Source organism: Cajanus cajan, chromosome 3 (genome assembly GCF_000230855.2).
Source record: "Cajanus cajan strain Asha chromosome 3, NIPB_CcT2T_4, whole genome shotgun sequence".
NCBI lineage: Eukaryota > Viridiplantae > Streptophyta > Magnoliopsida > Fabales > Fabaceae > Cajanus > Cajanus cajan.
The window spans coordinates 4,925,408-4,939,852 of record NC_138519.1 but is presented as its reverse complement, the minus strand read 5'-3'; the positions used below and the strand labels follow the sequence as shown (position 1 = coordinate 4,939,852).

Sequence of the window (14,445 nt, the reverse complement as noted above, 5' to 3'; positions counted from 1 at the left end):
GAAAAAGTTATTTATAAAAATAAAACTAGTAAATGGTTGAGATTTAAAATAATTAAATTGTACATAGTTCTTTGTTTAATACAAATAGTTTTCTTTTTGGAATCAAGGACGTGACCACAAGTGCTTAATGTATTGAACTCAAAATAAAATCTTTTAGACAGTATACGAATTCAATTCTTAGTGAAAATAATTTTTGGTTAAATTTTACTTATATATCAACTATCAAGTCAGATTAGTTTATAAAAAAATATTAGAAATCAAGACTAGTGTAAAATCAATAAAGTAATTCTCTTTTGATACATGAATATATTTTTAGTATATTTTAATACTAATTGTTTAATCACAACTTAATTCAAGTATAATATACATAAATATTCTGAGTTAATTAAGAGGGGAAAAGTGAATTGACTTATTTACGTGTAAAAAGATATTATACTTAATTATTAATCAAGAAAAAAATTATAGGATTTATTTATGAAAAAAAAAATTAAAAATCAACTAAAGATATTAATGAACACATCGCATGTGCGGTTTGAAATAAATAGATATAATATATTTTAGAAAAACTAAAATTAATCAAAAAAATATTTTATTAATTTATATAATAAGATAACTGTGAAATATTTATTATATATTTTTAAATTAAGAACGTTGTCAAAATTGTTGAAAAAAAAAGTTGTTATGTATACTGATCATAATTTAAGGAATTTATTCATTCAAAATAAAAATATAGCAATAAAGAAAAATTAAATTTAATTTATGGTAAAATACCCGGAAATAATATATATATATATATATATAATAATAATAATAATAATAATAACAATAATAATAATAATAATAAACAAATACTGTTGGTCTCTACTTCAAAAATATTTTAGCAGAAACTTTTAAGTTAAAATTTGTAAGCAATATTAACATTAACCTAACGATAATCAACTTTATTTTGTAGGTTAGAATTTAAATTTTGATCTTTCCTTTCTCTATTTCTGAAGTATCCCATCAACCAAAGTGATTTTGTTATAATGCTTTTATGTCACTACAAAATATTACTTATAATTATCAAATTACTGAATTCCCTTATTAGAGTAATATCGTCGTTCAACAAATACGTCCTTTGACGAGTATGTCTTTTGAAGATAATTTGTATGTAACTTAAAATTCTCATTTTATAAACACATCTTTAATCAAATGAGTCCAACTGAGAAAAACTTTCCTTAAAGTAAATATTCATTTTATAAGTGCTTCTTTAATCAAGTGCATTTTTGGGTAAGATGTTTTAGGTAAAGTAAAATCTTTGTATTATAGGCACTTTCTGAGTCAAGCGTGACATGCGCAGGAAATCCTTTATTTAATTTGAACAATTCATATATTTGGAAACATTCTTGTATTATTATTCGTACTTTGGGTGCCTCATTAAAAACCTCGTAAAAACATTTTCACGTTCTTATAGGGATAAAAAACAAAGTGAGGAAAAGAGTACACCTTTAATACAAGAGTTTCAACTATGGTACAACATTACTTTGTTTATATTTCTTCTAACTTCTCTTGTTGCTCTCCATGTCAAATCTGCCTCATGAAATTCTCTCTATTTAAGAAAAAAAAATGAATATTATTATTAATTAGAAAGTTAGACTTTAATACAAAAGAGTGTCAAAAATCAAATGCAAAGGCACAATATATGTGTAACACCCAAATCTTTATTATTATTATTTTTGTTAATGGCATTTTCGTAATTTTAATAAAGTTATAGGGGTATTTTGGGTTCTGGAACGGGCCGTTCCAAAAGTGGAACGGGCCGTTCCAAATGTTGAAAATGTGAGGTTTTTGTAGTCCCAGAACGGCTTTGGAACGGGCCGTTCCGGTATGGAGAACGGGCCGTTCCGGAAGGAGAACGGGCCGTTCTTCTGAGATTGAGAACGGGCCGTTCTGGTTTCAGAACGGGCCGTTCTGGTTTTTTGGGAACGGGCCGTTTCGATTTTGGAACGGGCCGTTCCAGTTACAAATTTTGCCCAGATTTGAAGGATCCGGAACGGGCCGTTCCGAAATCAGTACGGGCCGTTCCGGGTGCGTCAGATTGCCTATAAATAGGGGCAGGGGGGTGAAATTTTTTATACAGAGGAAGAAAGTGAAATTTTAGAGAGAGAAAGAGAAGAGAGAGAGAGAGAGAGAGAAAGAAAGAGAAAGAAAGAGAGAGAGAAAGGAAGAGGGAATCCAGAGGAGGAGGCTCTGCCTAAGTTCAGCTCCGCTTATCCAGGTAAGGGGGGGAGTGAGAACCTCGCTCAGGGGTGTAGGGATAATTGTTGGATAGTTGTTTGTCGGATTGGCCCCCAATCCTTTGTCGTTATTCTGTTTAATTTCTATTTACTCTATTTTGTTTCTTGTTGAGGATGCCGTTGTTCTGTTTGATTTTCTATTTACTTTACTTTGTTGTTTGTTGAAGGTGCCGTTGTTCTGTTTGATTTTCTATTTACTCTACTCTGTTTTTGTTAAAGGTGCCGTTGTTCTGTCCGATTTTCTATTTATTATACTTTGTTCTTTGTTGAAAGTAATAAATGAATATGAAATTAATGTTAATAATAAATGAGTTTTAATATGAATAAGAATGTTCTCTGGATCTCTGTGAATACCTATGCGGACCTTAAGAGGAGTATTGATGACATGACCATGTGAAATATGGACAAATGACATGAGACCTAAGAATTGACTATTGAGACAAACTATGATTATGAGACTATGACAAATGAGGACATGATGTACTAAATGAAATTATGTAACAAGTTAAATATTGAGTCAATGAGATTATGATGGTATGACATGCATCATATGCATATATTATTCCAGGTGTGCCGCTGAGGCCGCATACCAGTGATGTAACATGCTAACAAGGTGTATCTTAGGGTCACCAGTGATGTAACTTGTAACCAGGTGTACCTTAGGGTCACCAGTGATGTAACCAGGTGTACCTTTGGGTCACCAGTGATGTAACCAGGTGTACCTTTGGGTCACCAGTGATGATATGTGAAACTTCCGTATGGCGCCACATGCATGCATTTATGATATGAGTCCATGACATCATTGCATGATAAATGAATGTATATGTGATATTGATGATATATGTGTATTGTTTATAAGTGACTTATATTTGTTGTGTGTGTGGGTGCTATCTAGCCTTTATTTCTGCACCTGAAAATGAGTGAGATGTTTCTCACTCCCTTGTTGTTTTTGTATATGTTTAAATTATGTTGCAGGTGATCAGCATCATGAGGATGTTGGTGATGAGGCTTAAAAGCTTCAATTGGGCATGCTCTGATAGGATGTGACATCGGGGCATAGTTATTTTAGTTTAATATGTTATTGTTTTAATAACTTTAGTTTCTCTTCTTTGTAATTTCTAACGAAGAGATAACGTAGATAAAGTTTATAATTCAAGGAAAATGTATGTTAAGAATTGTAATTTGAACGTTCTTGATAAAAGACCAGAATGAATATCTTTATTTATATTTTATTACATGATTTGGAAAATATAAATTGATTCCTAACCAGGAGGCACTGCCACCTTTACTGGAGTTAATTTATATTTCCTTTATTATTATTTGTATATATATGATTTCTTGTTTTACACTAAATTGTATTGAAAATCTTAACTTCTTTTCTTTTATAATTTTTACACTGGAGTTATGATTTATGAGTTACGAATGTGAATCTTCTACCTTGTTATATTTGAAATATTTGTCAACTATGAAAGATTTTATTTACCCAAAAAGAAGATAAGAAATATTTTATTGTTACATTTGTTGTATATTAATAACGGGGTAGAGGGTGTGACATTTAGTGGTATCAGAGCAGGTCGATCTAATCGACCGTGAGTTATGAGTTTACTATGCTTATTTGGTTTACTATGTTTATTTGGTACATGAATGATGGACTGAATTGATTGTAAAACTTGTTGGTATGATAGTATGATGATTGATTATGTTTATTGATTGTATTATTTTCTTAGACTATGGCTGGTAGAAATGATCGTGCGATTGCCGATGCTCTTCAAGCATTAGCACAAGCTATGAATAATAACAATAGGACTGAAGTTACTCCTAACTGGTTGGAGCAATTTCAACGAAATCACCCACCTACCTTTAAAGGAGGATATGACCCAGATGCTGCTATGAATTGGCTAACAGAAATAGAGAAAATTTTCAATGTTATGGATTGTCCCATCGCTCAGAAGGTGAAGTTGGCCACATTCATGTTGACTGCTGATGCTCACTTTTGGTGGGAAGGAGCACTTCGGAGGATGATTGATGGAGGGGTGCACTTGAGTTGGGACAACTTCAAGAAGGTCTTTCTTGAGAAGTATTTCCCGGATGATGTGAGAAGTCGGAAAGAAATGGAATTCCTTGAGCTGAATCAAGGGAACGACACAGTGGTTGTGTATGCTGCCAAATTTGATGCTTTGGTTCGTTATTGCACACACTACCATGGTGAGGGTGGTGAAAGAGCTAAATGCATAAAATTTGTAAATGGTCTGCGTCCGGAAGTAAAAACTGCAATTAACTATCAGGAGATATATCACTTTCCCACTCTGGTCAATAAGTGCAGCATTTATGATCATGACAACCGTGCTCGTGCTGCTTTTTATAAAGGAGTTGGAGGTCCTATCCGTGCTGTGAGTTCTAGTACTTCGGGTAGGAGCAAGCCTTACTCCGCTTCTAATAGATTTCAAGGGAGTAAAGCTGCTGCTAATAAAAGCAAGTTGCTTACTAGAGGATCCACTGTTAGTGCTACTGGAAGTGTTGGAGGGTCTGTGTCCACTCCTTCAGTAAGATGCTGGAAGTGTGGACTTGTTGGTCATAATCAGTCTGAGTGTCGTGACAGGGAAGTTACCTGCTTCAACTGCAATGGTAAAGGTCACATCAGTACCCAATGTCCTGAATCACAAAGAACACGTGTTATGGGATCGGGTTCGCAAACTGAGCGTCCAAAGACTGTGGGGAGAGTATTTGCTCTTAGTGGTGCTGAAGCTTCTCGGTCAGAAAATTTGATACAAGGTACTTGTTTCATAGCTGAGACTCCTTTTGTTGTACTATTTGATTCTGGTGCAACTCATTCCTTTATTTCTGTCTCTTGTGTCCAAAAATTGAATTTGCCCGTGTCTTTGTTAGATTTTGATTTAGTTGTGGAAACCCCTACTAATGGTCCTGTGACTACATCCCTAGTGTGTTTGAAATGTCCTTTGACAGTTTCTGATAAGCAGTTTCTAGTTGACTTAATTTGTTTGCCTCTTAGTCAATTAGATGTAATTCTTGGTATGGATTGGTTATCTTCTCACCATGTCCTTTTAAACTGCTTTGAGAAATCTATTTCCTTTGGTGAATGTAAGAGTACGGAATTTCTTAGTGCTGCTGACATTAAAACTTGTTTAAAAGACAATGAAAAAGTGTACATGATCTTAGCTTCTTTAACACTTGAGACTGATAGTAAGCTAGATGAGATTCCCTTAGTGAGAGAATTTCCAGAAGTATTTCCTAAGGATGTGTCTAGTTTACCACCTGAGAGAGAGATTGAGTTTAGCATAGACTTAGTACCAGGTACCCCACCTATATCTATAGCACCCTATAGGATGTCCCCTAAAGAGTTAGTTGAGCTTAAGAGACAAATAGAGGAATTACAAGGAAAACAATTCATTAGGCCTAGTGTCTCGCCTTGGGGAGCGCCTGTTTTATTGGTTAAGAAGAAAGATGGGAGCATGAGGTTGTGCGTAGACTATAGGCAACTGAATAAAGTGACCATTAAGAATAAGTATCCTTTGCCTAGGATAGATGACCTTATGGATCAACTAGTTGGAGCTTGTGTGTTCAGTAAGATAGATTTAAGGTCAGGATACCATCAGATTAGAGTGAGAGCTGAGGATGTTCCTAAGACTGCCTTTAGAACCCGCTATGGGCACTATGAGTATTTAGTTATGCCTTTTGGTGTGACTAATGCACCTGGTGTTTTTATGGACTACATGAATAGGATCTTTCACCCTTACTTGGATAGATTTGTAGTGGTCTTCATAGATGATATCCTAGTGTATTCCAAGACTAGGGAGGAGCATGTTGAGCACCTTAGGATCGTTCTTCAAACCCTTAAGGAGAGGCAGTTGTATGCAAAATTGTCAAAATGTGAATTTTGGTTGGATAGTGTGAACTTTCTAGGACATGTGATATCCAAGGGTGGAATAGTTGTAGATCCTGCTAAGGTAGAAGCTGTGTTAGAGTGGAGAACACCTAATTCAGTATTTGAGATTAGGAGTTTCCTAGGACTAGCTGGTTATTACAGAAGGTTCATAGAGAATTTCTCTAGGCTAGCTCTTCCTTTGACTAAGCTGACGAAGAAAGACCAACCTTTTGTGTGGGATTCTAGGTGTTAGGAGAGTTTTCAAGAACTTAAGAGGAGATTAACTAGTGCTCCTGTGTTAGTGTTACCTGATCCTAGTAAGACTTTTGAGGTATTTTGTGATGCTTCTAAATTGGGTTTAGGAGGAGTACTTATGCAGGAGGGTAAGGTAGTAGCCTATGCTTCAAGACAACTTAAAATTCATGAGCAAAACTATCCTACCCATGACCTTGAGTTAGCTGCAATAGTTTTTGTGCTCAAGTTGTGGAGACATTACTTGTTTGGGTCTAGATTTGAGGTTTTTAGTGACCATAAAAGCCTTAAGTACTTGTTTGACCAAAAGGAATTGAATATGAGGCAGAGGAGATGGTTAGAGTTTCTTAAGGATTATGACTTTCAATTGAATTATCACCCTGGCAAGGCTAATGTTGTAGCTGATGCTTTGAGTAGAAAATCTTTGAGAATGTCTTCCTTGATGATTAGGGAAATGCAAATGATTGAGGAGTTTAGGGATATGAGCTTAGGGTGTGAGTTGACCTCTAAGAGTATTAAGTTGGGAGCTTTAAGAGTGACTAATAGCTTGATAGATGAGATTAGAGAAGGTCAGAAGATGGATCCTTTCTTATTGAGTCGGGTAGAGAAGTTGAATCAAGCTGTGAAAAGTGAGTTTAGAATTGGAGTGGATGGAGTTTTAAGATTTAAGGATAGGTTGTGCATTCCTAGTGTGCCAGAACTTAAGAGAGCAATCCTGGAAGAAGGTCATAAGAGTATCCTTAGTATCCATCCAGGAGCCACTAAGATGTACCAAGACCTTAAGAAGATGTTTTGGTGGCCTAAGATGAAGAGGGAAGTGGAGGAATTTGTGTATGCTTGCTTAGTATGTCAGAAAGCTAAGGTAGAACACCAAAAACCTTCAGGTTTGATGCAACCTTTAGATGTGCCTGTGTGGAAGTGGGATAGCATCTCTATGGATTTTGTAGTTGGGTTACCTAAGACTGTGAAGAACTTGGATGCTATATGGGTCATTGTGGATAGATTGACTAAGTCTGCCCATTTTATTCCCATTAATATTAGGTACTCTTTGGAGAGGTTAACCAAGTTGTACATCAGTGAGATCGTGAGGTTGCATGGAGTTCCTACTAGTATTGTGTCTGATAGAGATCCTAGGTTCACCTCTAGATTTTGGGAGAGTTTGCATAAGGCTTTAGGCACTAAGCTTAGATTGAGTTCAGCTTACCATCCCCAAACAGATGGCCAAACTGAGAGAACCATACAATCTTTGGAAGACTTGTTGAGGGCTTGCATCTTAGAACGTGGGGGTAGTTGGGATAGTTTCCTACCTTTGATAGAATTTACCTACAATAATAGCTACCATTCTAGTATTGGGATGGCACCATATGAGGCTCTGTATGGTAGGAGATGTAGAACACCTTTATGTTGGACAGAACCTGGAGAGAATGTCATATTAGGACCTGAGATAGTTCAACAAACTATTGAACAGGTTAAGATGATCCAAGAGAAGATGAGAGCAACTCAGAGTAGGCAAAAGAGTTATAATGACAAGAGGAGAAAAGACCTTAAGTTTAAAGAAGGTGATCATGTATTCCTTAAAGTCACTCCTTGGACAGGAGTAGGCAGAGCACTGAAATCCCGTAAGCTTACTCCACGTTTCATTGGTCCTTATCAAATTCTTAAAAGAATCGGTGAAGTGGCCTATCAAATTGCTTTGCCTCCATCTCTTTCAAATCTCCATAGTGTCTTTCATGTTTCCCAACTCAGAAAGTATGTCCATGATCCTTCCCATATCATTGAGTTTGACAACATTCAGTTGAAGGATAATCTTACTTATGAAACGGTTCCTCTAAGGATTGATGACACGAGAGTGAAACAACTAAGAGGAAAGGAAATCCCTTTGGTTAAGGTCGTTTGGGGAGGAAATATTGAAGAAAGTGCTACATGGGAATTAGAAAGCAAGATGCGAGAAGCTCATCCATTTCTGTTTTCAGGTAAATTTCGGGGACGAAATTTCTAAAAGGAGGGGAGAATTGTAACACCCAAATCTTTATTATTATTATTTTTGTTAATGGCATTTTCGTAATTTTAATAAAGTTATAGGGGTATTTTGGGTTCTGGAACGGGCCGTTCCAAATGTTGAAAATGTGAGGTTTTTGTAGTCCCAGAACGGCTTTGGAACGGGCCGTTTCGGTATGGAGAACGGGCCGTTCCGGAAGGAGAACGGGCCGTTCTTCTGAGATTGAGAACGGGCCGTTCTGGTTTCAGAACGGGCCGTTCTGGTTTCAGAACGGGCCGTTCTGGTTTTTTGGGAACGGGCCGTTTCGATTTTGGAACGGGCCGTTCCAGTTACAAATTTTGCCCAGATTTGAAGGATCAGGAACGGGCCGTTCCGAAATCAGTACGGGCCGTTCCGGGTGCGTCAGATTGCCTATAAATAGGGGCAGGGGGGTGAAATTTTTTATACAGAGGAAGAAAGTGAAATTTTAGAGAGAGAAAGAGAAGAGAGAGAGAGAGAGAGAGAAAGAAAGAGAAAGAAAGAGAGAGAGAAAGGAAGAGGGAATCCAGAGGAGGAGGCTCTGCCTAAGTTCAGCTCCGCTTATCCAGGTAAGGGGGGGAGTGAGAACCTCGCTCAGGGGTGTAGGGATAATTGTTGGATAGTTGTTTGTCGGATTGGCCCCCAATCCTTTGTCGTTATTCTGTTTAATTTCTATTTACTCTATTTTGTTTCTTGTTGAGGATGCCGTTGTTCTGTTTGATTTTCTATTTACTTTACTTTGTTGTTTGTTGAAGGTGCCGTTGTTCTGTTTGATTTTCTATTTACTCTACTCTGTTTTTGTTAAAGGTGCCGTTGTTCTGTCCGATTTTCTATTTATTATACTTTGTTCTTTGTTGAAAGTAATAAATGAATATGAAATTAATGTTAATAATAAATGAGTTTTAATATGAATAAGAATGCTCTCTGGATCTCTGTGAATACCTATGCGGACCTTAAGAGGAGTATTGATGACATGACCATGTGAAATATGGACAAATGACATGAGACCTAAGAATTGACTATTGAGACAAACTATGATTATGAGACTATGACAAATGAGGATATGATGTACTAAATGAAATTATGTAACAAGTTAAATATTGAGTCAATGAGATTATGATGGTATGACATGCATCATATGCATATATTATTCCAGGTGTGCCGCTGAGGCCGCATACCAGTGATGTAACATGCTAACAAGGTGTATCTTAGGGTCACCAGTGATGTAACTTGTAACCAGGTGTACCTTAGGGTCACCAGTGATGTAACCAGGTGTACCTTTGGGTCACCAGTGATGTAACCAGGTGTACCTTTGGGTCACCAGTGATGATATGTGAAACTTCCGTATGGCGCCACATGCATGCATTTATGATATGAGTCCATGACATCATTGCATGATAAATGAATGTATATGTGATATTGATGATATATGTGTATTGTTTATAAGTGACTTATATTTGTTGTGTGTGTGGGTGCTATCTAGCCTTTATTTCTGCACCTGAAAATGAGTGAGATGTTTCTCACTCCCTTGTTGTTTTTGTATATGTTTAAATTATGTTGCAGGTGATCAGCATCATGAGGATGTTGGTGATGAGGCTTAAAAGCTTCAATTGGGCATGCTCTGATAGGATGTGACATCGGGGCATAGTTATTTTAGTTTAATATGTTATTGTTTTAATAACTTTAGTTTCTCTTCTTTGTAATTTCTAACGAAGAGATAACGTAGATAAAGTTTATAATTCAAGGAAAATGTATGTTAAGAATTGTAATTTGAACGTTCTTGATAAAAGACCAGAATGAATATCTTTATTTATATTTTATTACATGATTTGGAAAATATAAATTGATTCCTAACCAGGAGGCACTGCCACCTTTACTGGAGTTAATTTATATTTCCTTTATTATTATTTGTATATATATGATTTCTTGTTTTACACTAAATTGTATTGAAAATCTTAACTTCTTTTCTTTTATAATTTTTACACTGGAGTTATGATTTATGAGTTACGAATGTGAATCTTCTACCTTGTTATATTTGAAATATTTGTCAACTATGAAAGATTTTATTTACCCAAAAAGAAGATAAGAAATATTTTATTGTTACATTTGTTGTATATTAATAACGGGGTAGAGGGTGTGACAATATGAAAAGTAAATATAAACAAGAAAAAATGCTTAATGGAGGCCAAGTTTAATGTTTCACTCATATATATTGGAAAATGTTTTGATAAGTGTGACAACAGAGCTAGGAGTTTAATGTTTCTAGTAATAATTACAATAATTTTAGTATGATGATATCTATTTATGATTAGAAGTTGTGCCGTAGATTTGTGCCTCAAATTTAAATTTATACAGTTATTTGTCTTGATTCTATTCAAGAATTTTAATTAAAGAGATATGAGTCATTTTCTGGGACAGAAAATTTAAACATTTTATTATATCTTTTATATATAAATTTTTACTTTATTAAAACCTTTACTAAATAATATTTAGGTAGAAAGGTACCACATAAGAAGTGTCATGTTTCAATGGCCTTAATAAATTCATTAATTATATCTAACTCATAAATAAATATTATAGATTTTAATTTTATTTTAATTAATTCTTAAACATTATCATTTTTGCAAATAATTATCTAAACTTTAATTTTATTTTAATTGGTCTTTAAATTTTATCCTATTTATAATTAAATCTTTCTATCATTTATTTTAAATATCTATCGATTCGATCATTAATTTTTTCTTCTCCTTATCTTAAGTCATCTAATATTTTTAATGGGATACTTAAATTTAAGAATGGGTCCTTATAGATTTTACCATCCGACATAGGATGATGTGTATTTCACGTGTAAGAATTGTCATTATATAAAAACATTCAATTTTTTTTTAAATAATATACAAAAAAAAAATTGTATTCTCACTTCATTGTCGAAATCACATAAAAATAAATTAAAAAAAATAAAGTTAAGTTCTTCCATTGGAACAACAATAAAGAATGTTCAAAATCCTATGTAACATTCTGAAACCCGCAAAATATATATTAAAAATCCAATATAAATTCTATTGTGATAAGTTCGGAGGAATTCATTTTTCATATAAATATAATTAAAATATGAATTTTGAAAAAGAAAATAAAAAAATATCAAAAGACTTCGTTTGATTTTTTTAATTCTAAATTTTATTATGATTTATGGTTTGAAAAAGTATTTATGAAAATAAAACTAGTAAATAGTTTGAGATTTAAAAAAATTAAATTGTACATACTTCTTGTTTAATACAAGTAATTTTCTTTTTGGAATTAAGGACTTGGCTACAAGTGCTTAATGTATGGAACTCAAAATAAAATCGTTTGGACAGACACAAATTCGATTCTTAGTAAAAATAATTTTTGGTCAAACTTTATTTATATCAAGTATCAAGACAGATTAATTTAAAGTAAAATATTAGAAATTAAGATAAGTGTAAAATCAATAAAATAATTCTCTTTTGATACATGAATATATTTTTGGTACATTTTAATACTAGTTGTTTAATCACAACATAATTCAAGTGTAATATAAAATATTCTGAGTTAATTAAGAGGGAAAAAGTGAATTGACTTACTTACGTGTAAAAAGATACTATACTGTCGAGTAAAAAACTTATAGGATTTATTTATGAAAAAAAAAATTTTAAAAATCAACTAAAGATATTAATGAGCACATCGCATGTGCGGTTTGAAATAAATAGATATAATATATTTTTGAGAAACTAAAATTAATCAAAAAAATATTTTATTAATTTATATAATAAGATAACTTTGAAATATTTATTATATATTTTTAAATTAAGAAAGTTGTCAAAATTATTGAAAAAAAAGTTGTTATGTATATTTGATCATAATTTAAAGAATTTATATATCCTGAAATTTCAACAAAGAAATCCATGCAAAATAAAAATATAGCAATAAGGAAAATTTAAATTTAGTTTATAGTAAAAAACCAGGAAATAATATAATTAATATATATATATATATATATATATATATATATATATATAATATTGTTGGTCTCTACTTCAAAAATATTTTAGCTGAAACTTCCAAGTTAAAATTTGTAAGCAATATTCACATTAACCTAAGGATAATTATCTTTATTTTGTAGGTCAAAATTATAATTTTGATCTTCCCTTTCTCTATTCCGAAGTATCCCTTCAACCAAAGTATTTTTGTTATAATGCTTTTATATCACTACAAAATATTACTTATAACTATCAAATTAGTGAATTTCGTTATTAGAGTAATATCGTCGTTCAACAAATATGTCCTTTGACGAGTATGTCCTTAGAAGACAATTCTTATGTAACTTAAAATTCTCGGTTTATAGACACATCTTTAATTAAATGTGTCCAACCGAGGAAAACCTTACTTAAAATAAATATTCATTTTATAAGTGCTTATTTAATCAAGTGCATCTTTGGGTAAGATGCCTTACGTAAAGTAAAATCTTTGTATTATAGACACTTTCTTAGTCAAGTGTGTCATGCGCACGAAAATCTTTATTTAATTTGAACAATTCATATATTTGGAAACATTCTTGTATTATTATTCATACTTTGGGTGCCTCATTAAAACCTCCTTGGTAAAAACCCTTTCACGTTCTTATAGGGATAAAAAACCAAGTGAGGAAAAGAGTACACCTTTAATCCAAGAGTTTCAACTATGGTACACCATTACTTTGTTTACATTTCTTCTAACTTCCCTTGTTGCACTCCATGTCAAATTTGCTTCATGAAATTCTCTCTGTTTAAGAAAAAAAAAATATTATTATTAATTAGAAAGTTAGACTTTAATACAAGGAGTGTCAAAAATCAAATGCAAAGACACAATATATAAAAAGTAAATATTAACGATATCATTCTTGTTGGATAAAATTCAATGAACATCATCCTTATATTACGTTATGAAAGTCCCTGCTTTGTTATAATTAATAAAATTAGAGCAATCATACCAAGTTATATATAAATTTGGATTATCCACTTCAAGTTCTAATTCAAAATTTATATAGTTACATGATTTTCTAAGCATTGATCATTTAATTTAGACAACATGGTGCTTTTCAATTTTCACATTTCACATACCATATGCCATAGGAAGTTTTGAACACTTAAGAGAACAACATCACTGCTTCTTCTGGTGAAGAAAAAGTGTAACACCCAAATTTTTATTATTATTATTTTTGTTAATGGCATTTTCGTAATTTTAATAAAGTTATAGGGATATTTTGGGTTTCGGAACGGGCCGTTCCAAAAGTGGAACGGGCCGTTCCAAATGTTGAAAATGTGAGGTTTTTGTAGTCCTAGAACGGGCCTGGAACGGGCCGTTCTGGTATGGAGAACGGGCCGTTCCGGATGGAGAACGAGCCGTTCTGCTGAGATTAAGAACGGGCCGTTCTGGTTTTAGAACGGGCCGTTCTGCTTTTTGGGAACGGGCCGTTCCGATTTTGGAACGGGCCGTTCCAGTTGAGAAATTTGCACAAATTCGAAGGATCCGGAACGGGCCGTTCCGAATTCAATACGGGCCGTTCCGGGTACACCAGTTTGCCTATAAATAGGGCAGGGGGGGTGAAAATTTTTATAAAGAGAAGAAGTGAAATCCTAGAGAGAGAAAGAGAAGAGAGAGAGAGAGAAAGAGAGAGAAAAGGAAAAGAAAGAGGGGATCCAGAGGAGGAGGTCCTGCCCAAGTTCCAACTCCGCCTATCCAGGTAAGGGGGGGAGTGAGAACCTCGCTCAGGGGTGTGGGGATAATTGTTGGGTAGTTGTTTGTCGGATTGGCCCCCAATCCCTTGCCGTTGTTCTGTCTGATTTTCTATTTACTCTATTTTGTTCCTTGTTGAGGATGCCGTTGTTCTGTTTGATTTTCTATTTACTTTACTTTGTTGTTTGTTGAAGGTGCCGTTGTTCTGTTTGATTTTCTATTTACTCTACTCTGTTTTTGTTAAATGTGCCGTTGTTCTGTCCGATTTTCTATTTATTATACTT

General features: G+C 33.7%; 1 protein-coding gene across 1 annotated transcript; it reads left to right on the top strand.

Moving 5' to 3' along the window:
• Positions 1-2,600: 2,600 nt before the first annotated feature.
• Positions 2,601-10,573, top strand: LOC145955473 (uncharacterized). Its single transcript, XM_083070260.1, has 2 exons — positions 2,601-5,048; positions 9,992-10,573. Exons 1-2 carry the CDS (start codon positions 4,007-4,009, stop codon positions 10,027-10,029), a joined length of 1,080 nt encoding a protein of 359 aa, XP_082926386.1. The 5' UTR covers positions 2,601-4,006; the 3' UTR covers positions 10,030-10,573.
• The last annotated feature ends 3,872 nt before the right edge of the window (positions 10,574-14,445 follow it).